At 37.9% G+C, this 24,047-nt stretch overlaps 1 protein-coding gene, 1 long non-coding RNA gene and 1 other non-coding gene across 4 annotated transcripts; all 3 read right to left on the bottom strand.

Moving 5' to 3' along the window:
* Positions 1-725: 725 nt before the first annotated feature.
* Positions 726-832, bottom strand: LOC147937222 (small nucleolar RNA R71). Its single transcript, XR_015569721.1, has one exon. It is a non-coding gene; the product is annotated as a small nucleolar RNA R71 (small nucleolar RNA).
* Positions 833-14,810: 13,978 nt separating this feature from the next.
* LOC147937221 (defensin-like protein 182) lies at positions 14,811-15,555 on the bottom strand. Its single transcript, XM_087470133.1, has 2 exons — positions 15,387-15,555; positions 14,811-15,157 (listed from the first exon to the last, which is right to left on the bottom strand). The coding sequence occupies exons 1-2, from the start codon at positions 15,442-15,444 to the stop codon at positions 14,907-14,909; spliced, it is 309 nt and encodes a 102-aa protein (XP_087326259.1). The 5' UTR covers positions 15,445-15,555; the 3' UTR covers positions 14,811-14,906.
* An 868-nt stretch (positions 15,556-16,423) lies between these two features.
* LOC104719499 (uncharacterized) lies at positions 16,424-18,900 on the bottom strand. 2 transcript variants are annotated; one of them, XR_015568032.1, is made up of 6 exons: positions 18,537-18,888; positions 18,127-18,360; positions 17,802-17,930; positions 17,513-17,604; positions 17,156-17,373; positions 16,424-16,455 (listed from the first exon to the last, which is right to left on the bottom strand). It is a non-coding gene; the product is annotated as an uncharacterized LOC104719499 (long non-coding RNA). The 2 variants fall into 2 exon arrangements; XR_756627.3 differs by lacking the exon at positions 16,424-16,455 and having other exon boundaries at positions 17,146-17,373; positions 18,537-18,900.
* Between the last annotated feature and the right edge of the window lie 5,147 nt (positions 18,901-24,047).

Below are 24,047 nucleotides of genomic sequence, written 5' to 3'. Positions count from 1 at the left end.
ACACACTTGTTCAAACAGAACTATGATTAAGGACCTAACAATCAGAAACCCCAGCGGGCTGCAGCGGAAACCATATTCTTCATAGCTCTCTAATCAGACTTAATCAATTGGCATGTTCTCAATCATTAGCAACCTAAGATCAACCAATTAATCAATTAAGCATCCCCCATAAACAATGGTTCTCCCCCTAAACAAAGTAGCTACAAGGATTCTCCCCCATAAATCCAGAACTCCTTAAAGTGCTTCGCATCCTTAAGCACTTTGATGATCAATCTTGTCGCCTATTGAAACAGCTTCATGTGTGTAGGCATTTTGATTCTTCTTGCATCCACAACTATATGTTGGGCAATAGGACATTGATAGTCGAGAATTAGAACAACAAGTAGCTCTTTGATCAAATCACAGTGTGGGTGTGACCATACACAAGCTTAGCAGGAAAGAATAGCACCTTGTGCAACATGTTCTATACTTCCAAAGCTCTGCTTCACTGTGAATATCCTTCATTTTTGCATCTATTGGACCATATAGATGAGTTTGATAGGCTATGTAGCCTAACTAAAATAAATAGACTAAGTGAAGATGGATTCAAGCTCATGCTTTTCCCATTCTCTCTGGGAGACAAAGCACACATCTGGGAGAAATCACTCCCCAAGGAGTCCATCACCACCTAGGAAACATGCAAGAAGGCGTTTCTAGCCAAATTCGTCTCCAACTCCAGAACTGCAAGGCTGCGAAATGATATATCTGGCTTTGTTTAGAAGAACAATGAGATGTTCAGTGAAGCTTGGGAACGTTTCAAGGAATACACCACCCGTTGCCCTCGTCATGGCTTCAGCAATTCTTCATTGCTATGTACGCTATACCGAGATTTGGTCCCAAAAATACAGATGTTGCTGGACACCGCAAGCAATGGTAACTTCCTCAACAAGGATGTCGACGAAGGATGGGACCTAGTTGAGAACTTAGCTCATTCTGATGGCCATTACAATGAGGAATACAATCGCGTTGTGTGATCTACTGGAGAGGATGACGCCAAGTAAAAGAGGGACATGAAAGCCCTTAATGACAAGCTGGATAAACTCCTGAAGCAGCAGCAGCATGTCCATGCCATCTTAGAAAAAGAGCAATTTCTGCAACAAGATGGGGAGAATGCACAGTTAGTGGCCGTGCACTTTATCAAAAACCATGATGTTCTCAAAGTTAGGCACAGTGCCTACATCCACAATAGCGAGTATCTCAACCCAACCACTTCACACACTTCCTCATACCTCGATTTGATCTCACTGATGCACCAAGAGCTATCATATCAGAAAACCGAGGCGGTGAAAATCAATACAAGATTCGATGACCTTGCAAGACGGTTATCAACCAATTATCAGCAAATCCACAACCGATTTGATGCTTTAAGCTCTCGAATTCAGCTGCTCACTGATAAATCGGCTTCAACTTCAACGAGTCGGGAGTCTGCACTCACCATAGCACTACGGAGTGGACGCAACCTACCACCTAGCGAGGCACCACCTACCATTCCTGTGGACAGAAATGACTTAGATGGGGAGGACCTCTGTGAGCCGCCCACTCCTACTCACCCACCAAAGCAGCCCAACCCTTTACCCGATCATCCCACCCGGACTGATGATCGGGTCGACACTCCTGTAATCCCAGCACCTACAGACCAACCAGGAGGAGAAAAACAGAAATAGAGACGATTCATCCCTCCACCTTACAAGCCATCATTGCCATTTCCTGGAAAGTTTCGCAAGGAACATCTTGAGAAGTATAAGGCTTTGTTCAAAAAACAAATGCAGGAACTCGAACTCCGCATGCCTTTACTGGACGCTTTCACCCTGATACCTCCCTACCAGAAATTCATGAAGGATGCGATGATGGAACGAATCAAGCAGGTCCAAGGAATGGTCATACTCAATTCACGAGTGCAGTGCTATAATCCAAAGGACTGTTGCACCTAAGAAACTGAGCGATCCGGGTTCATTCACATTACCTTGCACGATTGGCCCTTTGAAGTTCAGAAGATGCCTCTGCGACTTAGGAACAACAGTCAGCTTAATGACTCTAATTGTAGCCAAACGCCTTGGGTTTGAGAAATTCAAACCCACCGACATACAACTAGTTCTAGTAGACAGAACTATAAGGTTGCCAAGTGGAGTGTTGGAAGATCTGCCGGTCAAGGTAGGATCAGTGGACGTACCAACCGACTTTGTGGTTTTGGAAATGGACGTAGAACCAAGGGATCCGCTTATATTAGGACGACCATTTTTAGCCACCGTAGGAGCAATGATAGATGTGAGGAACGACAAGATCGATCTGAAGCTTGGGGAAGACCTCAATATGCAGTTTGATATTCGGGAAACTATGAAAATCCCCACAATCGCGGGACAAACTTTCTGGATAGAGGAACTAGAAAAACTGCGTGAGGAAACGTGTGAAGAAGTAACAATCGGGTATTGTTTACAAACAGCACTAACAAAAGATAGCGAGGAGGGATTATTACAACAAGAAACAGAGCTCTATAAGGAATTGCTCGATACCTATTGGGAAGTCATCGAACCAGAGCTAAGTGAAGATTCGGGAGAAGCTGAAGAGGAGAAGATGATGCTCACCAACCAAAGCTTGTGCAACTCGGTGATTACCTCCTGCGTCATGTCATGCAGTTGTTCAACACCAGACCACCCGGTCATCAACCCGATCACTACTGCGACCAACACACCGAGCAAGGTGATCAAGCACCACTCTGAATCACACCTACAAGCCACCAATGACTGGTCCGAGTCAAAGGCGCCTAAAGTAGAACTCAAACCTCTCCCATCTGGGCTAAGGTACGCTTTTTTTGGGACCTAACTCAACTTATCCGGTTATCGTTAATTCTAGCTTACCTGAAAAAGAGCTGAAATTGCTCTGCACTCAATTGAGATATTATAGAGGGACAATAGGCTACACTCTAAACGACATCAAGGGTATATCCCCTGATCTCTGCACCCACCGGATAAACCTAGAAGATGAATCATATTCCAGTGTAGAACCTCAGCGTAGACTAAACCCAAACCAGAAGGAAGTGGTGAAGAAGGAAATTATGAAGTTGCTCGATGCTGGAGTCATCTACCCCATCTCTGACAGCACTTGGGTGTCACCAGTACACTGCGTTCCATAGAAAGGTGGAGCTGATTCCCACGAGAACGATGAGCTGATTCCCACAAGGACGATAACAGGTAATCGGATGTGTATTAACTATAAGAAGTTTAATGCAGCCTCTAGGAAAGACCATTTTCCTCTGACCTTCATAGACCAGATGCTGGAACGGCTCGCTAACCACCCTACTACTGTTTATTTGACGGGTATAGTGGATTTTTTAAAATCCCTATGCACCCTGCCGACCAGGAGAAGACGATGTTCACCTGCCCTTATGGTACATTTGCCTATACGAGGATGCCATTCGGTTGGTGCAGTGCTCCCGCAACATTCCGAAGATGCATGAAATCCATCTTCTCGGATTTAATAGAGGAGATGGTGGAGGTCTTCATGGATGACGTTTTCAGTATATGGAGCCTAATTCTCATCATGTCTCTCAAACCTCTGTCAGGTGCTCAAAAGGTGCGAAGAAACCAATCTAGTGCTGAATTGGGAAGAGTGTCATTTTATGGTTCAAGAATGGATAGTCCTAGGCCACAAGATCTCAGAAAAAGGGATAGAGGTTGACAAGGCTAAAATAGAAGTGATGGTTCAAATGCAACCTCCTAAATCGGTGAAAGACGTCAGAAGTTTCCTAGGTGATGAAGGATTCTACAGGCGATTTATCAGAGACTTCTCTAAGATCGCCCGACCGTTAACACGACTCCTATGCAAAGAAGCAGAATTTATCGTCGACAAGGATTTTTTAGATGCCTTCAACAAGATAAAGGAAGCTTTAGTGAGTGCACCAATAGTTCAAGCTCCTAATTGGGACCATCCTTTCGAGATCATGTGTGACGCGTCAGATTATGCAAGTGGGGGCAGTACTTTGCCAGAGGATAGATAAAAAGCTCCATGTGATCTACTATGCCAGCAGAACCATGGACGATACCCAGACAAGGTATGCAACTACTGAAAAGGAAATCCTTGTTGTAGTTTTTGCGTTTGAGAAATTCCAGAGTTATTTGGTCGGATCAAAAGTGGTTGTTTATATAGATCATGCTGCCCTAAGGTACATTTACTCAAAAAATGACACCAAACCTAGGCTCCTCAGATGGATACTTCTTCTGCAAGAATTCAACATAGAGATCCTGGATAAGAAAGGAATCGAGAACGGAGTGGCAGACCATTTGTCTAGAATGAGAATTGAAGATCCACTTCTAATAGATGACTCAATGCCTGAAGAGAGACTAATGCACATCGACTTCTTGGAAGAAATAAGACACACGATCGGGCACACGATAGCTCACTCGATCCCCGAGTCAACAGGGTTGATCGAATTCATGGCAATCGAGTCAGCCAATTTACCTTGGTACTCTAACTTCGTGAACTACATGGTTTGCGGAGAAATTCCTAAGGACTACGATCCTCACAAAAAGAAGAAGTTCTTTAAGGATATCAACAACTATTACTGGGATGAGCCTTACTTGCACAAAAAAGGGATGGATGGCCTCTTCAGACGATGTATAGCTGAGGAAGAAGTCTGAGGGGTACTAGAGCACTGTCATGGGTCCACCTATGGAGGTCATTTCACCACCTTCAAAACCGTGCAAAAGATACTCCAAGCTGGTCTATGGTGACCAACCATGTTCAAAGACGCACAACTCTTCATAACAAGATGTGATCCTTGCCAGAAAATGGGTAACATTGGTAGGAAGAATGAGATGCCTCAACAACCGATCTTAGAAGTCGAGGTTTTCGATGTTTGGGGAATAGATATCATGGGACCTTTCAACCCACCCTCGAATGGAAATTTGTACATCCTGGTAGCAGTGGACTATGTATCAAAATGGGTTGAAGCAATAGCCAGCCCGACAAAAGTTCACAAGGTCGTATTGAAAATGTTCAAAAACATCATTTTCCCAAGCGTGGTAATCAATGATGGAGGAACCCACTTCATTAATATTTTTTTCGATAGCTTGTTAACGAAACACGGGGTCAAGCATAAAGTCGCAACATCTTACCACTCACAAACTAGCGGACAAGTGGACGTAAGTAATAAACAGATCAAGGCGATTTTGGCCAGGATTGTGGGAATCACAAAAAAGGATTGGGCATTCAAGCTAGATGTTGCATTATGGGCCTACCGGACAGCCTACAAAACACCGATTGGGCGAACTTCTTTCCAGCTTCTTTATGGAAAAAACTGTCACCTACCAGTTGAGGTAGAATATAAAGCGATTTGGGCAACCAAAGACTGCTCAAGAAAAAAGAGTAATGGATCTCCACGAACTCGATGAAATACGGTTAGAGGCTTATGATAATTCAAAGATCTAAAAGGAGAGAACCAAAGCCTTTCATGACAAAAAGATCCAACATAAGGATTTAAGATCTGGAGACAAAGTCCTTCTGTTCAATTTGAAGCTTCGGCTGTTCCCCGGGAAGCTCAAGTCAAGATGGTCAGGACCCATCGAAATTAAAAGGATTATGCCTTATGGAGCAATAACTCCACTCGGGAAAGATGGGACTGAATTTACCGTTAACGGGCAAAGAGTGAAGAGATACATGGCGAATGAGAGTACAGAGGTGGGGCATCTCTGTACCTCACCGACACAGTACCGGTCTGATAAGAGTTAACAGTCAAGCTTAACGACTATAAACAAGCTCTCTTGGGAGGAAGTCCCAACGGCAATTGTGTAAATATAACTTACATTTCTTCTTTTTCAGTCTTTTCTCTCTCCTCAGTTTCTCAAGTTACCCGATGACCTACGCGACGCCCTACGCGATCAACCTCTTGGATGCTGGTCCAAGCAGGTCGTCCGTGCGCATAACCGAGCTCTCTGATGAGCGAATCCCGGCACCTGCTGAAGCTAGTGACGACCCTGGATACACGTTGGCAAGTATCGAGGCTGCTACAACCTTCTTCTTCACAAACCCATGAGGTACCATATTCATCCAATATTTGTAAATAACATTGTATTTAGTTTTCTTTCATTTTGTGTGATTTTTGGATTCTTTTTCAGACTTTTATTTACACAGGGACTGTGTAATTTAAGTTTGGGGGAGGTTCCTAGGATGTATATAACATTGTGTTTTATTTTTCTTATTTCAAATTCTTGCATACTAGTCTTGTCTGCATCTATTTGCATAAAAATAACCCTAAAAATTTCAAAAATTTGAAAAAAAAGAGTGTTCATGTAGTTGCATATTCATATTAGGATTGAGTCTAGATTGCTTCATATAGGATTGTTGCATATGCATTTTACGGGAAAATGATTAAAACCACCTTGTTTAATGCCAAACCTTAGGATTGACGCTATAGCCCTTAATCACAGTTCATTGTTGCTAGATCAATTTTTGGAAAAAAAAAATATATCTTTGTTTAAATCCTTGCATCTTTTGAAAAATTCCTCCACTTGCTTGATCAATGAATCATCTCTATATTATTGGACTTAAACAGAACTTAAAATTGTCTTGCTTATGGGATTTGAATACTTGCTCATGGTAACTCTAAACCTCGGTTAACATTCCATTTTTGCCAATCTCTTCGTTTAACCCGATTTGGTTTTTCCCTACCCTTGAACCCAAACCTTTCTTCCAAACCTTGTTTTGAATCGTTGAGTGAGACCTTTTCATTGTGCTATAGGTTGTGAAACCTTGAGAGTATTGAGAACGACAAAGAACTGGCTCTTGATTTAACTAAGTTAGAATTTGAACTAGCAATTAGGATCATTTTTGAGAGATAGGTGGTTATCATGACTATTTGGGGTTGGGTTGTGAGAAATAAAAAAGGAAAGTCCCTAAAGGTTCGATTCAATTAGCTCTAAGTCTCTAAGTAAAAAAGAGAGAGAAAAATATTTTGCTATAGTCTCCTAGAAAAGAAAAAGATGAAAAATAATATTGGATTATTATTAGGAATGTAGCAAAGAAAGAAAAAAAAAAGAGCTAGATGTCTAAAGTTTATACCTTAGGGATTATAAAAAAAATGGAGAGCTAAAATCAAGGATGTGGGTAGTTTTATTCTAGGGGGTTTGATAAAAAAAAAGAAAAAGGAGGGGAGTGAGTAAGAAAAGGGTAGATTATCAAGAGTTAAGATTTGTATGCCCAAATTGTTCTCAATCTTAGATAGTTTTCACAACTGTCTTGCATTCATTCTTTTGAGAGAAAGCCACCCAAAGATATTGTTTGAAACCTACCTACCCAAAAGCCTCACCCTTGAAACCGATTGAGCTTGATTCACCTTCCATTTGCAAGAATTCGCCAAACACTTTAATGAATGTGAAAGAGATGTTCTTTGGAATTGCAAGTTTTTGCAGTTAGTAGGAGGTTGAACTAAATCGATGCATGGTGATAAGCATAGAAAAATATTTGTAAGTATGTTGATTGATCTTAGCACCATTAAACTATCTTTACGGACTATAGCTTGAATCCTTCGTTTAGCTCAAAAGGTTATGAGTCCCATTTTAGAACTGCACCCTCCTACTTCCTTGCTAGAGGACTAGCAAGATTTAAGTTTGGGGGTCTGATAACTCTCTAATTTACATGTTTTAATCATCCTTTTTTGTCCATATCTTGCATTGTTTTCACCCTAACTTTAGCATTTTTATGTCATTTACTGTAGGAATCGACATTTAGGCCATTTAGGGTGTTTTATTCTTGCATTTGCATATTTTGGATGAAAACAGGTGCTTAAGAGCCTAAAATGGGGAGAAACAAGGTCAAACCGAGCATGTACTCGACCTAGCACTCCGCAGACCCTCAAAACATAGAGCGAGAGCTTCTGGGAGAGAAACTGAGCGACTCAAACATTTTTCTATCTTTGTTAGGATTTATTTTAATTATTTTTGCTATCCTTTTAAATTTCTACTTTGTACTCTTCTCTTCTACTTTACATTTTTATACAATGCAATTTTCGTTCATCTATGTTTTTACGTTTTCTGTAATGAGATCTGAGTAATGTAGTAAAGTTGCTATGGATGGGATAGACAATTTTGTGTTCTTGATCGGTTAGGATGTCTTAGCTTGAATGTTTATGTTTTATAAATTCCCTTCTAGATTGGTGTGTTTAATGCTATCAACATACCGAGAGGTTGAGATTAGATATAGGGTGTTTTACCATCAAGAGGTGTAGATGAAATGCTTAAATCAATCAACGCTAGAGATTTACTCACTTAGCCTAAGAGATTAGATGAGTAAGAGGTTTATTGACAATAATGAATCGGTTTGTATTGTCTGCTTGGTCATGTTTCTCCAACGAGAGTTGGGTAGGGAAGTGATTAAGGTTGATTGTTTCTATCACAAGAGTGTTTTAACAAGATTTTAGAGATTCATTGTTTAAGGAATATTTGCTTGAGTCATGTAGGACATCCATACTGGTAAGGAACACTTAGAAGTCGAGTACCCCATTCTTAGGAGCTTTCGTATTTAGATTGTTTGCATTTTTATTCATTACTCGATCCCTTACCCAAACAGGTACATGATCACTTGCTTCGAGTATACCTTCGATCTGTTCATACTCATCTTGCTTACTCAATCACCCCACCCGATCATGTACTCGAATGCTTGCATTGAGTGCTTAGGTCGTGTGGTTCTTGTTTATTTATTTTCTTTTAATTACTTTAGGATTGTTAGATCAAACCCCAAATATTGCTTGGCTTGACTTGCATAGTTCTGATCATATCTCATCTGTTAGCATAACAACCATTTGGATTGATAACCCTTTGTACTAATACTGCATAGGGAATTGATACCCAGGGTGAAACTCCTGTTATCAATTTGGTTTAAGGAAAACCATAGAACCGGATTATTTAAGTGACAAGTCGACCTAGATTGTGGAGTTTTGTGGTTTTGGCCGCTTAACAGAGAGAAAAGGAGAGAAAATAGTTCCTAAAGATTTTTGTGAGAGTTTGTGAGATTTCAAGGTGTTCTTGGTGAGATCTTGCTGAGACTGTGAAGATCCAGGGCTAGAAACTTGTTAGAAGGTTGCTGGGAGTGTGGGGTTTGTCATTGTTGGTCAGAAACTTCCTGCAAAGAGGTAAAGGCAAAGTGTGATCATGGAATCAAGGTGATGAAGAGGAGGATGTTCTAGGGACTCGATTGGATGTTGCTTGGCATTGTTAGGTTGCTAGAGTTGGGTCTTTAGAACTTGCTAGGTTTTTGGTTCCTTGTTTCTTGTTGTTTGATATTGGAATGGTTATGTTTTGGATATTGGTTATTTATTATTATTGAATATTTATTGGATATTGGTATTTGTTATTCCGCTGTTGGTTGTGATTATGGTTAGGTGGCTAGTGGGTATGGAACCACTAGTGTAACGCCCGCGAACCAATTTCTGGAATTTTGGTGTCGGTCGACACCGTTTGCTGACGGTTCGATTGGTTCGATTTTAATCGTCTGGTTTGCGTAAATGGTTTAAGAGAATCCCTAAACTCGAGTTTAAAAGGGGAACTCGACTTATTTCGTCCTTTTAGCCGTTTTTGGACAGAGAAGAAGGAGAAAACGTTTCTGAGAGAGATTTGTGAGATCCTTTGTTGTTTTTGAGAGATCTATTGTTGTGGAGTGAAGATCTTGTGTTAGGAACGAAGGAGAAGGCTTCTAAGTGTTGCATTCGTCGTTGTTGAGTGAGATTCTTCCAGCAAAAGAGGTGAGTGCTTGACCATGGCTGATCTAAGCCTGAGATCTCTGTTATTTTGGCTGTTTCTTTGTGTTTGTGGTATTTTGCTTGTGTGGGTTGGTTGTTTTAATGTTCCCATAGGTTCCTGAGAAGTTTAGAAGATTTTGGGAGGGTTTAGAAGCGGTTTGGAACGGAGGTTCGTCGTTCGGCTTCGTGCAGATCGATTCTGCGAAGGTGGTGTCGATCGACACCAGTTGGTGTCGGTCGGCACCATGTTGGTTGAGTGTTGGTCGACACAGACCTAGTGTCGGTCGACACCAGTGACGCGTTAGCGTCGGTCGACACCGACTTAGTGTCGGTCGACACCAAACCTAACCAAGTCTTGTTTTCCTGGTTTGTTGCGTTGTTTGTGTTTTGGTTGTTGGCTTTAGTAATAGAATCTCAGTTCCTTGTGTGTATAGTCCAGTAGATGGGAGGATGGCTGCACTAAGTGTTTATTAAATACTCATGCATCTCAATTTGTGTTTGCGGTGCAGGTAAAGGCAAGTGTGAACGTGGTATCAAGGCGATGAGGAGGAGGATGATCTAGGGTCTCATTTGTGTGTTGTTGGTTATTTACGGTTATGTGTTGGAACCTTGGTTAGAGTTATGATAGGTTGTTGGATAGAATGGTTAGGAATGTTATTGTATTAAGGATATGTTGGTTTGGTATTGTTCGTACGTTTCCGCTGTGTAAGATGGTTATGGCTGGTTTAAATGATGTTTTGTGGTTTGGGTTGATTTAATTAAGTAGTATGGGATGCTTAATTATATATATAGTATTTAAAAAAAAATGGGTCGGGTCGTTTCAATTTGGTATCAGAGCGTAGACGGTTCTACGATGGTCATGTGGATGTTATGGAGCGGTTTAGTGATTTAATTGGTTGAATTGATCTCTATGTTTTTGATACTTGATGTTGGGTGATGAAATTGATTATGAGTAGTTAGTCAATTTGCTTGTTGTATGGAGTCCTAGCATCATCCTCTTTGAGCCTTCAATGAGATTCCACGGTAAGATGTGTGTGTGCTCTGTGTGTGGTTTTGAATTGTGTTCTTAGCCTTCTGTTCTGTCAATGCAGAGAGATGGTTAGAGAAGGTGCTGTTGCTGGTCGTGGTCGAGGGCGCAGACAAGCTCGTGGACGCGGACGTGGTCATGGTAGGGATAGAGTTCCAGTTGTTAGTGAGACTGCGGACCAGAGTGTGACAGCAGAGGGTGTTGGCGAGTCGCAAGGTGTCCGAGGGGATTCCATGAGTGTGGCCGGAGGGGGCGGTGTTGATGCCCCAGTAGCCGGTGATGTTAGGGCCCCAGGTGTGGGAGTCCCAGTGGGTGGAGTCCCGGGTGTCGACCTTGCGGGTTTGCTGGCATAGTTGTTAGAGCGGTTGCCACCAGTGGCACCGGCTTGGGCTCAGGTAGTGCCACCAGTGGTGGCGGAGGAGCGGCAGCCAGTGGCTGTGGATGTGCGGGTTGATTCTCATTATGTCAGTATGCTGAGGGAGATGAACAACATCGGCATTGAGCGGTTTTCGGGTGGTACTGATCCTACTGTTGCAGATGCATGGAGGACGAGAGTGGAACGTAACTTTCAGTCTCTCAGATGTCCTGAGGATTTTTGGGTGGACATAGGGGTCCACCACTTGATTGGCGATGCTCAGTTGTGGTGGAAATAAGTGGCTACTAGGACAGTGCAGAGGGAGATGTCTTGGGCTGACTTCGTCGAGGAGTTCAACCGCAAGTATTTTCCTAGAGAGGCATTGGACCGATTGGAGGTACAGTTTCTACAGTTATCTCAGGGGACTCAGTCGGGGCGGGAGCTGGACTTAGAGTTTAGTCGGCTTCTAATGTATGGTGGTCGGGCGATGGAGTCTAAGGTGGCTCAGATTAGGAGGTTCATGAGGGCGCTTTGTGAGGACTTGAGGGTCCACTGCAGAGGGAGGAGTTATGCTATGAGGGCGGAGCTAGTGGAGACTGCAGCTGAGATAGAGGATGACTTGAGGGGGAAGACTGTGGTGGTTAGCCCTACCGTTCAGACAGAGGAGACATTGGAGCCGAGCGTTCCGAGCAAGGGTAACAAGTCAGAACAAAGGCATAAGAGGAAGTGGGAGGAGACGTCGGTGACAAACCAAGGCGGTCAGAGATGCTACGGGTGCGGGAGCATGGATCACAGGTTGGCAAGTCGCCCCAAGAGAAGCGGGACGCAAGAGAACATTCAAGTGTGCTTTTATTGCAAGGAGGTGGGACATATCAGGCCACATTGTCCAAGGTTGCAGTGGTTGACAGTTAGAGGGGTGCAGCCGAGGGAGGGGCCGGGCACCAATCCCGGAGTTTAGTTTCTTTCTGTTTTCATTGGTTTTGTTAAGCTTTTGCATTTTGGAATTGTAGACGTTTGTTGCATTTGAGAATTTAATAAGATGATTAGTTCTTATGAAATTTTGATGCGTAATGGATGAATGTTTATGTGATTTGTAAATGGAGAGAAATTCCTGATATAAAAGTTTCTATAAGTGGAAAGTTCCCAAAAGAGGAAAGTTCTAAAAATGGAAAGTTTTAGGGGAGATAGAAGTTGCCATTTTAGCGGTTGCGAGCCTTGGAGGGGCTTGTGTATCCTTTTTGGCGGGCTGTTTAGCCAATTGTGTGGCCGATGTGCTTACTGGTGTTGTTGAAGAGGATTTAATAAGATTATTAATTCCTATGGAATCTTGAGGTATACTGGGTTGAAGGATTATTCGATTTCTATGAACGGAAAGTTTCCATGAATAGAAAGTTTCTAAAAATGTGAAGTTTTATGAATAGTTAGGACTTGTCTATTTTTGGAAAGGGGATGTGAAACACCGGAGTTGCGGCTTGCAAAGCATTTGATGCGGTGAATCAGAATATGCGAACGTATGGTACTTGTTTGTTTTATTACGCTCGTATTGATGAGTTGTTGTGGATAATTGCCAAGCGGAAAAAGCTATTTATGGAGATTGCAGTTCCAAACAAATAAAACGTTCTATGAATAGTTAGAACTTGTCAGTTTTTGAAAAGGACGTGTGTAAACACCCGAATGGTTAAGATGTGTTAGAGTTGGCTTGATTAGTGGTCATGATGGTGTTGATATTCCAGTGAGGGAATATGGGGGTTGGTAGGACATTGTGATGTTTTACGCAAACCACGGAAGGTGGTTCCGGTGAGGAGATGCTTATAGACATTAGGACTTGTTTGCTCATGAGGAGATGATTAGTTCTCCTGGGGGAGATGCTTAGTTCTCCGGAGGAGATGATTAGTTCTCCTGAGGGGATGATTAGTTTCCCTAGTGCACCGCGGGCTTGACAGGTTGCGACCTTGAGAGCGGCAGAGGAGATGATTTGTTCTCCTAGGGGATGATTAGTTCTCCGGAGGGGATGAGTAGTTCCCCTGGTACCGAGATCTCGAGGGTGACGATCCGAGATTGAGACGGTATGGCTCGAGGACGATGGTCTGAGAGTGCATGCGGTGTAGTTCGAAGGTTGCGACCTGAGAACGTATGAGTGAGAGAGCAAACAATGTCTAGGATGTGGGTATGAGCATAGTGGCTGGATGTAGACCTCGGAGGTCGGGATTGATCTCGTCTTTTTTGCGTTGTGATGACTAGTGGAGGCAGGGCTGTGTGGACCGTTGAGTCACGTGGATGTGCGGGCTGTTGCGATAGTTGCACAGAAAACTTTGGGCTGACAGTGTTCAGTCCGGTCGGATATTGTGCAGGCCGTGGAGACGGTTGCACGGGGGTTCTTGGTGGAGGGACGATGTTGCGGGATTCGAGGACGAATCCATATTGGTAGGGGAGAATTGTAACGCCCGCGAACCAATTTCTGGAATTTTGGTTAGGGTGTAGATCGACACCACATGTGGTGTTGGTCGACACCATTTGCTGACGGTTCGATTGGTTCAATTTTAATCGTCCGGTTTGTGTGGTTGGTTTAAGAGAAGCCCTAAACTCGAGTTTAAAAGGGGAACTCGACTTATTTCGTCTTTTTAGCCGTTTTTGGACAGAGAAGCAGAAGGAGAAAACGTTTTTGAGAGAGATTTGTGAGATCCTTTGTTGTTCTTGAGAGATCTATTGCTGTGGAGTGAAGATCTTGTGTTAGGAACGAAGGAGAAGGTTTCTAAGTGTTGGATTCGCCGTTGTTGAGTGAGAATCTTCCTGCAAAAGAGGTGAGTGCTTGACCATGGCTGATCTAAGCCTGAGATCTCTGTTGTTTTGGCTGTTTCTTTGTGTTTGTGGTGTTTTGCTTGTGTGGGTTTGTTGTTTTCATGTTCCCATAGGTTCCTGAGAAGTTTGGAAGAGTTTGGGAGGGTTTGGAAGCGGTTTGGAACGGAGATTCGTCGTTCGGCTTCGACGACACCGACCTTGTGTCAGTCGACACCAGTGACGCGTTAGCATCGGTCGACAGCGACTTAGTTTCGGTTGACACCAGTGACGCGTTAGCGTTGGTCGATACTGACTTAGTGTCGGTCGACACCAGACTTGACCGAGTCTTGTTTTCCTGGTTTGTTGTGTTGTTTGTGTTTTGGTTGTTGGCTTTAATAATAGAATCTCAGTTGCTTGTGTGTATAGCCCAGTAGATGGGAGGATGGCCTCACTGAGTGATTATTAAATACTCATGCATCTCAATTTGTGTTTGCGGTGTAGGTAAAGGCAAGTGTGAACGTGGAATCAAGGCAATGAGGAGGAGGATGATCTAGGGTCTCATTTGTGTGTTGTTGGTTATTTATGGTTATGTGTTGGAACCTTGGTTAGAGTTATGATAGGTTGTTAGATAGAATGGTTAGGAATGTTATTGTATTAAGGATATGTTAGTTTGGTACTGTTTGTACGTTTCCGCTGTGTAAGATGGTTATGGCTTGTTTAAATGATGTTTTGTGGTTTGGATTGATTTAATTAATTAGTATGGGATGCTTAATTATATATATAGTATTTAAAAAAGGGTCGGATCGTTTCAACTAGTCGTAGTTTATTTATTTATTTATTTATTATTATTATTATTATTATTATTTAAAAAAAAGATTCGATCGTTTCATAATCCTTCTTTATTATATAAGATTATTGAACTTACAATAACAAAAGATGAAAAGAAAGACAATTGTTTTTTCAAAAAAATTCAACCAGTTTTAGCAAGGGTACTGACATTGGCACAAAACAATATTACCAAAGGGATTACAAAATCCACGCCCACCTTTATATTTTTGTGCGCAGTTCGCATCACAACATTTCTCAGGACAAACGTAACTGCACATTCTTTTAACTACACCGATGCAAACTTTGAGGGGTGAAAGGGGTGAAGGGGGTGAAAATGGCACCCCCTCGTAAGTGCATGTGCCTAAGTTGTCGTTGCATGAATCTGCTCTTGTCTGATTCACAACTAGAACAATATTGTATACCGTATTAAATTTCAACATAACAATAAGAATTTTTTTAAGAGAAAATAAATCTTACTTTAGTCTTAATTTTAAAAGAATATGTGACTATTCTCCGAAAAATGTTATTCTTTTTCTTTTCATCCATTTCCATGTGAGTGTGACATATGTCTGTAATTTCTATTTTATCTAATGGAATATAACAATTGAAAGTATACTAAATATATAAAGTACCTGCGACGAATATAATAAGCAAGCTAAGATGGAATATAAGTGAAGGTGTCCTCTCCATACTTTCACGTTTTCTAGTTTCCTTCTTAATGTCCTCTGTAAGATAATTGATTAGTTCATCTATTTATAAATAAGCTGAAGATCTTATATATATTTCTTTGAAGAAAAGAATTTGGAGATAAGGATATTACTTTCTGGTCCATATATCATAGGTTACAAAATATTATTGGTCTAAGGGATGGTATGTAAAGACTAAAGAGATAATTAGATTTGAATTAATTAAATGCATACATCCTTTTTTTTTACAACAAAATAACTAATTAAATGCATACATCACTCCATGAAATCTATACCATTTTAAAAGTAATAAAAAAAATTGAATGAGTTAAATGCAATACATCACTCCACGAAATCTATACCATTTTAAATGCATACATCACTCCATAAAATCTATACCATTTTAAATGCATATATCACTCCATAAAATCTATACCATTTTAAAAGTAATAGAAAAATTGTTATCTATACCATGGCGATTACAGAAACTCGCCAAGCATGATCATCCACAGAAGATATGCAACAAAAGAACTAATTAAATGCATGTAACACTCCATGAAATCTATACCATTTTAAAAGTAATAAAAAAAATTGATATTGCACTACAAGAAAACATGAAATTAAGGACTGCACTATTAGTTACTATTTAGTCGCTAAATAGAGTTTTACGATCTAATAAAGACTAAAACCAGTTGTCGAAATCGTTAGTCGGTAAGAAAAATTAGCCATAAATTAGTAGCAAAATAACGACTACATTACGACTAATGTTCGCAGTCGTAAGCTTAGTCGCTAAATTTAACGACTACGTTACGACTAATTTTACGATTACGAACATTGGTCGTAAAATAGTCGTCAAAATTACTGACTAATTACCGACTATAGTTGTATTTAAGTATTTATACATTATTGTATTTATACAGTATTTATCCAAATTATAAATATATATTATTAAAAATTTTAAATATATTTAAATAGTGAATAATGATTTTTTGAATACTATATTTAGTATTATAAACTAGGGATGTTAAAAAGAGTTTATAAACCCAGCCCGGCCCGGCCGTGTACAAGCTCGGCCCTCCAAAAACCAATTTTGAATTTGGGCCCTACAAAACTAACACTAACGAGCCTAAACTCGGTCCAGCCCTGACCCTGCAATTATTATTTTATTTTCTCTTCCTAAACGTGTTATTTAATTATTGATGAGTTGAGTGATAAACTTTGTAGTGGTCGTGGAATCGAAGCCAGAGCCTTGGACTGTGTCTCTGCTATGCGATTATCTTCTCTGTTTTGGACTTCTTGAAGTTGAATCTAATAAGCCTTTAGATCTCAGGAAAATTCCTTATTCGTTCCCCAATCTCTTATTTGGATTCGTTCATCTTTGAATCCCTAGTTCCTCCATCATCTCAATTTGAGCGAATTGATTTCTACAAAGATCGTGTGAGTGAATTGATTTTGAGAGGTCCGTCAATGGTGCTTAGGAGTTGGGAGGAAGAAAAAAAAATTGCCTAAAAAAAAAACCTAGACTAAAACATCGTCGTTTTCAAATAGAAGATTGAAGAAGAATAAAACAGGGCCAGCTCGAACTTTTGCACAACTCGACCCTAGACGAGCTCGAAATATTAATAACAAAAATACAGGGTTACAGGTACAAGATATTTAAACGAGCCGGGCCAACCCTGTAACTTTAAGCCCTTCTTAACATCGCTATTATAAACCATGATTATAAAAAAAACTGTATTACAAAATAAAATTAAAAATCATAATTAAAAATAAGAATACTTCATCCTCAAAAAACATAATTAGAAGAAAAAAAAATAGATGAACAGCTACATAATAAATGGTTTGTAGCACATTCTCAATTGCTTTGTATTCCATCATTGAAGCCTAAGTAATTCCCACTAATGTTCCCAGAGCAACTCATTTCTTCAAGTACCTTCAGAACAAACAAACAAAAAAGGTATCATGGGGACACAAATGACTGGCTGCTAAACAAATTACTCTCTGAATGAATTAATAAAAGTCTCACAACAATAAGTAGCAAAGTAAATATATTGTACCAAATGAAAGTTTACCTTCCGCTCTGAAATAAAGTTGTACATCATGAGCTCTGTCGAAGAGTGTGCTTGGCTGTGGCTTTCTCTGTAAGCCAAACATCATCTTCGACCTAAGAACAACAGGACATGATCAGAAAATTTCATTTTTAGAGACTGAAATCACCAAAAACAAAGAACCTTCGAGATATTATAAATAGTCCGGCTTTGGTTCAAACATAGAAAATAAGAAAGAGCTGAAAATAAAACATACATAACATAAACTAAAGATAACAACTTTCATATTTAAGAAAAAGAAGAAGAAACTTACAACTGAAGCTGCAAAGACACTCCAAAGCTGTGAAGCTTAGTGGTGTGACCATCCCTCTTTTTCTCACATAATGCAAACAGGTTTGGTTCAGTAGCACCAGTTAGCATATATTCTAATCATGACATCGTCCTGCAGAGGAGTACATGATCTTATGAATGGTTTCAATCAAACATTGTCTATGATTTGAATATAAAACCTCAATCTATCTACTTTTCTCCAACAACTGTATCTCAAGAATTAAATAGAAACGAAATCTTATCGGACCCAACATACCAAAATTAACCAAAATCGAAATCAGAAATCAGAAGAAGATGATACAACATACCACGAGACGCATGTCTCAGAATCTCTCTTGAGCGGTGCAGGTGCTGATTGAGAAAGCTCGATCCATATGAGGCGAGATTTCTCGGCGTTAAGCTTTTTACCGCTGTTGACGAATCCATCGGGACGAGACCTCTTCTTTGCGACAACACTTCTACCGCCACAAGGTCTAGGGTTTGCTATGATTCTTCTTCCTTCCATCATCAATCCCCTTGTCGATTTCGGTTCCTCAAATCCCCTTCAAAGAACACAAACAAAAACAAATAAATGACAGTTAAATTTTTAGATCCAAACATAGGGTTTTCAATTGTCTTTCTCGCCGGGAAAGAATTCTAAATATCAGATGAACATGAGAGGTGCTGGCGTCGCCAGTGTTGTTTCGAGATAAGACAGATCTTCTTCTGTAATCTGTACCTTGAGGATTTCGTCGGAGGAGAAGCATGGTTTCCAATTTGTGGAATTGGTGACCAAAAAGCAAGTGATTTCGATGAGTATATGTGGTTTCCTTCAATGTTTTTGAGCAAAAGATTGAGAAGATGAAATAATTGAGTGAGAGGGAGAGTAAACGAGGGTTAGGTCTAATTGTTTTCTTCCAAAAGACATAGAGAAAAGGGGAAGGTGACTAGAGACAGTAAAGAAGACTTGAAAGACGAGATTTGGAGGTTTGGCCGGACAGAGTCATCGCGATTCGAAGAAATGAGAGTGAGAGTTTCTCTGAAAGAGTTTCGAGAGTGATGATGAGTTTTTTTTGTAAGTGTAGTGTCAGAGGAACGGAGGCACATATCTAGAGGCTGGTTTGTTTGTTTGTTTATTGTTTTTTTTTATTTGTCGGCCAAATTTCGATTCATATCATAGCCCAAAGTGAGACAAAGCCTCTTAAGGCCCAGACTAAATATTAGTTTTAGGTTTTTTTTTTTTTTTTGTCAACAATTAGTTTTTTAGATTTTACAATGACTAATTTATAAATTTTATAAGTAAATAGTTTTTGGAAAGATTAAATTATATGTATACACTAGATAGTTTTAGGTATGGCTTTTATTTCATACATATATAATGGTTATATTTTGGTTAAATGGTTTATAATTTAATTTCTATATATTCTGCATTATAAATTTTTAAAATTTAAGGCATAGTGTTTAAAGTACAGAGTTGGGGTATATGTTTATGATTTGGGGTTAAGTTTTGAATTTATGATTTTTGAATTAATTTCTAAGATTTAGAATTTATGAGTTTGGTTAGGGGTTAAATTTTGAAAATTTTGATTTTCTTAAATAGCGATTGATATGCGACTTCTTAGTAACATTTACTATGAGTCGCATATTAGTCACTAAATTGGTGACTATTTAGCGACCACATATTTCGGTATGAAATATAGTCATAAAATAGTCGCTAAATTACGACTAAACTAGCGACTACGATATGTAGTCGTCAAAAAAACGACTGAGATACGACCAAATATTTATATTCGTAAAATAGTCACTAAATAGTAGCTACTTAGTTGCCAAAAATGAAGACTACATATATAGTCGCTAACTATAGTCGTAAAATCCATGTTTTTTTGTAGTGTTGGCTTTTTATTCAAGATTTTATACAAGATTTCATTATTATTTTCCATTTTCTTTTTTCTAATATATTTAAATATTTGAAGTGAGCAATGGAAATAGATATATTAAATGAATAACATTTATCTTACATTTTAAAAGTATATAAGATAACAATTAACTTAGCACTGAAAAGCAAATAGTTAAAGGTTATATATATAATTTATTGTTTTGCAAAATGGACAAATATTTAAATGATTGAAAATGATTTTTTATATATATCTTTTATTTTATTTTCTATTACTAATGCTTTTACATCTTATATAAATTTAATTTTAACTTATTTTAGTGATCTATATTAACATTTTGAAGTACATTTGGTGTTCTATCCTTTAAGTTATACTTATTTACAAAGTTAATCCTTAAAAAATTGCACCAAAAAAAGTTAATTAGATTCCCAAAATTTTTCTACCAATTTCGTTTATAATTTTCTAAACGAATTTAGAAATCTAGAAATTTATTACACTTAATAACACATCCGAAAAATATCTATACAATATTGTTTTTTTCTATAAAAACACTAATATTCAATAATAACTATATTGTTTGATATAAAATGTAAAAGCAATTATTTCATGGGTTAAATCTAATTGGAGTAATTATAATACAGTTTAATCAACGGTATACTGCATAATTACTTTTACGGATATAATTCTTTTATGGCTTAAATCTAAAAAAACATTAAACACAGTTTAAATTTAAAACACTAAAAATTTAAAAATATAATAATATAAGAATAATCTTTTCACGGGTTAAATTTAAAAAACACTAAAAGTTTAAATTTTTATGACCATATGAAATTTGATATGGTAAAAATGTAACATTATTATAAATACAACTGGTCAAATTTCAGAATTAACATTTAAAATATAATTATACAATCTTAAACACTGCACAAAAGAAACAAAATTAACAAACAAATATAATTTTAAAAAATTTAGTTTTTTTTTATAAAAATGTTGTCTTCCGGTGTACCATGGGTCAAAATCACTGTAAAGACTGTGACACATAGCAAATTAGCAATTAATATACTGAGTAGACTCCAACATAGAGAAATTACCAAAGAGTCGTTACCCTATTTATGAAAATATTAAAACAAATATAGTATGTGTCCCAGTTTCGCGTCTAAGCCAAAGATCGTGTTACACAGACAACCTCAGCATTAATTTCTACACGAAATCAGTTGAAGGATGTCAATGAATCTCTTATGTTTCCAACAAGCCCAAAAACACAAGATTTGGCCAACAAACTACAAGGATACACTTCATTTGCTAAAGGAGGTCAATCTAGTTCTATACTAGAAGAGTTTTAGGTCTAATTGGTTTAAGAGCTTCCAGAATTATGTTTGACAACCAAGAGGTGTTTCTACTAAGCCCAAGGGCAAGAAATTGTACAAGCCATGTTGTTTCTCAGTAGCAAATTGGATCAAGGAGTCAAAGAGCTAAGAAGATCAAGGAAACAGTTAGGAAAAACAGCTAAAATCAACCCCAACTATTTCTCAAACGCTTTTTTATACCCAAACTTTAACACCCTCCAAATAGCAACCTAAACTATATTAAAATTCAAGTTTGCTACCTAAACTATATAAAATATTGTCAGTTTCAACCTCTATTCGAACAATGTTAAATCAGAGTATATGATGTTGAGTCAGACGGTCTGTGACTTCAACGTAGCACTAAGACTTACCAAAACTACATTGTTTTGGTCATTTTTGGGTATTTTGTCATCGTTTTGTTTCTTGCCACAACACACATAAAAATGACCAAAAAACCTTAGTTTTGGTCATTCCCAATGCCATGTGGATACCACAAATCGTCTGACTCAACATCGTTAAACTCTAATTTGACATTGTTCGAACAGAGGTTAAAATTGACAACATTTATATAGTTTAGGTAGCAAATTTGAATTTTAATATAGTTCAAGTTGTTATTTGCAGGGTATTGAAGTTTAGGTATAAAAAAGCGTTTGGCAAATAGTTGGGGTTGATTTTAACCATTTTCCTGAAACACTTAATGGCCTAATTCAAAAGCTTATGGCCAAAGAAAGCATGGAAAATTCTAATGGGGATATTGTCTATCAAGTCCAGCCCTCTTTGAGCCTATTTCAAGTCCAAGAAAGCCCAAAATAATCACTTTATTTTGTGGTCAAAGAGGAGTGACGAAAATGGAGTTCAACTCACCTTGGGTAGGACACCTTGGGAAGGACACTCTTGGGAAGGCAAACTTCAAGAGTTGAATCTTCATTCAACTATCCCCTAAATATTAATAGAGAAGGATTAATATACACATATTGTCCTCATTTTTATGGCATGTACACATAATTGCCATTTAATGATTAAGGAATATTCCTTTACAATTAATTTAAAAAATCAAACATTTCAATTTAAATTTTATTTTAATCAATTTATAACAGTAATTATTAAAATATAAAATCATTAGATCCAAAACGCTTTTAAAACTGGAATTTATTCACCTATTAAAATTTTTGAATATTATTCCCATATTTAAAGTTTACAAAGTAAAATTATCACAATAATTATTATTACAGGGAATTGACTTGTTTAATACCATTGGTATAATATTTCACGGATGAAACATATTCTTACACAAAATAATTTTTTTTTAAATAGAAAATTTTGCATAAATTGAAGAAAGAGAGGGTTATACATATATTTAGATGATACATAATAATTTGATCTAAACATATACTCATGGTTATATATATATATATATTTACACAAACAATTTTTAGATCCTAGAAAATAACTTTATTCATAACTCTAAGTTTATCTGCATAGATTTATCCCGCACATAGTGCAGATTGTTACCTAGTTTATCTTTATTGTTGTTAGTGTCAATAATAATAATTGGATTTGTTACCAAGTTTTCTTTCCTATATAAACTCATGTAAGAGCAATGAAATACTCAATCCAACTTTTTTACAAAACCTTTATCTTTTTTAGAGTGATTCTCTTCTGCTCTTTGTGAACAAAACTGATTGCTTGGTATGATTCCAACAATCAAAATCGATTACTTGGTGTGATTCCAATAGTCAAAACCCCAATCTCTTTGGTGCGAGGCTGAGAGATCCGATCCTTTTGGTGCGAGGCTGAAAAGATCAAACCGGTATATCAAGAGTCTTTCCGCAACTCTTGTGCAACCATTCAATCCACCATCCTTATTCTTGAGGCTTCATTGTCTTTTGATTAAAGTGTCTTTATCTACCAACTCGAAGGTGTCGATTCCTTGGAAGAATCATATCAAGTGGTATCAGAGCCTCAAGAATCATATCATATAGTCTATACAAAATTTGAGTCGTGTTATCTGCGAGAGAACTTTTTTCTAATCTTTTTTTGTTATAATAATCACTAGATATTCACTCGCGGTACACTACAGGACTATTTTTTACTTTAAAACAATTTAAATACTGTTTTATAAATTTTAAGTGAACAATATATTATAGGTTTGTACCGATTTTTTTGTATGTGTCTATTTGGTTAGCAATGTATAGATAATAGTATCTAAAATTATTTAAAATAAATAAATTATATGCGTATACGATATTATGACATGTTAATTTAGTTTGTTTCATCTATTTGTTGTGCATATAATCCTTTTAATTTTCGATGTTTAAAACTTTTAGGTTATCCAAACTAATTTTTTCCTTTGTTATTAGTATGATACGTATGTGTATATAGATATGTTAGCAATGAGCAAATTAAATTAAATAATAGTTTTTGTTATAGAGAGAAATATATGGGTTGTGTCTTCTTCTTCTACAATTGGGAAAGTTAATTTTTTTTTTTTTATTTTGGTCTCGACCGACTAAATAAGTGAGATCTGGGAAAACAATGTTCCCATATCTTTTTTTCTTTCCTTAGCATTAAAGCCCAACTCTTTTATTTAAGTCAGAGAAAGCAAATCGAGCTGTTGTCATTTCATGATTTCATTTTTGAGTAGATTAGACAAAAAGAGTACCGATTTCATCACATCCTAATCGAGAATTCCATATCTATTCAACTTTTGGAATAGTTCGGAGGTAAATTACTCTGTTTCTTTGTGTTTTTTGTTTCTAATAATTCGATCTAATAAAGATGTAATTACATACATATGTTAATAGATTGTTTGGAAATTTGAATGTAGATTCTCAAATATGGAAAGAATTTAATTGAGGATAGCCATGAGCTTGGGTCTTCCTAAGAGAGAATACTTTGGACAAACCCAAGTTTTACAAATTTTTATTAAATAAATAATTAATGACAGTGGCATAATTATAAATAGGTTTGAACTTTAGAATTTATTTCATAAATGTCTTCAAAAATATA

This window comes from Camelina sativa, chromosome 10, assembly GCF_030686135.1.
Source record: "Camelina sativa cultivar CO46 ecotype springtype chromosome 10, ASM3068613v1".
In the NCBI taxonomy this organism is placed as follows: Eukaryota; Viridiplantae; Streptophyta; class Magnoliopsida; order Brassicales; family Brassicaceae; genus Camelina; species Camelina sativa.
Note: the sequence above shows the minus strand (reverse complement) of the source record. Positions and strands in the feature narration are given on the sequence as shown.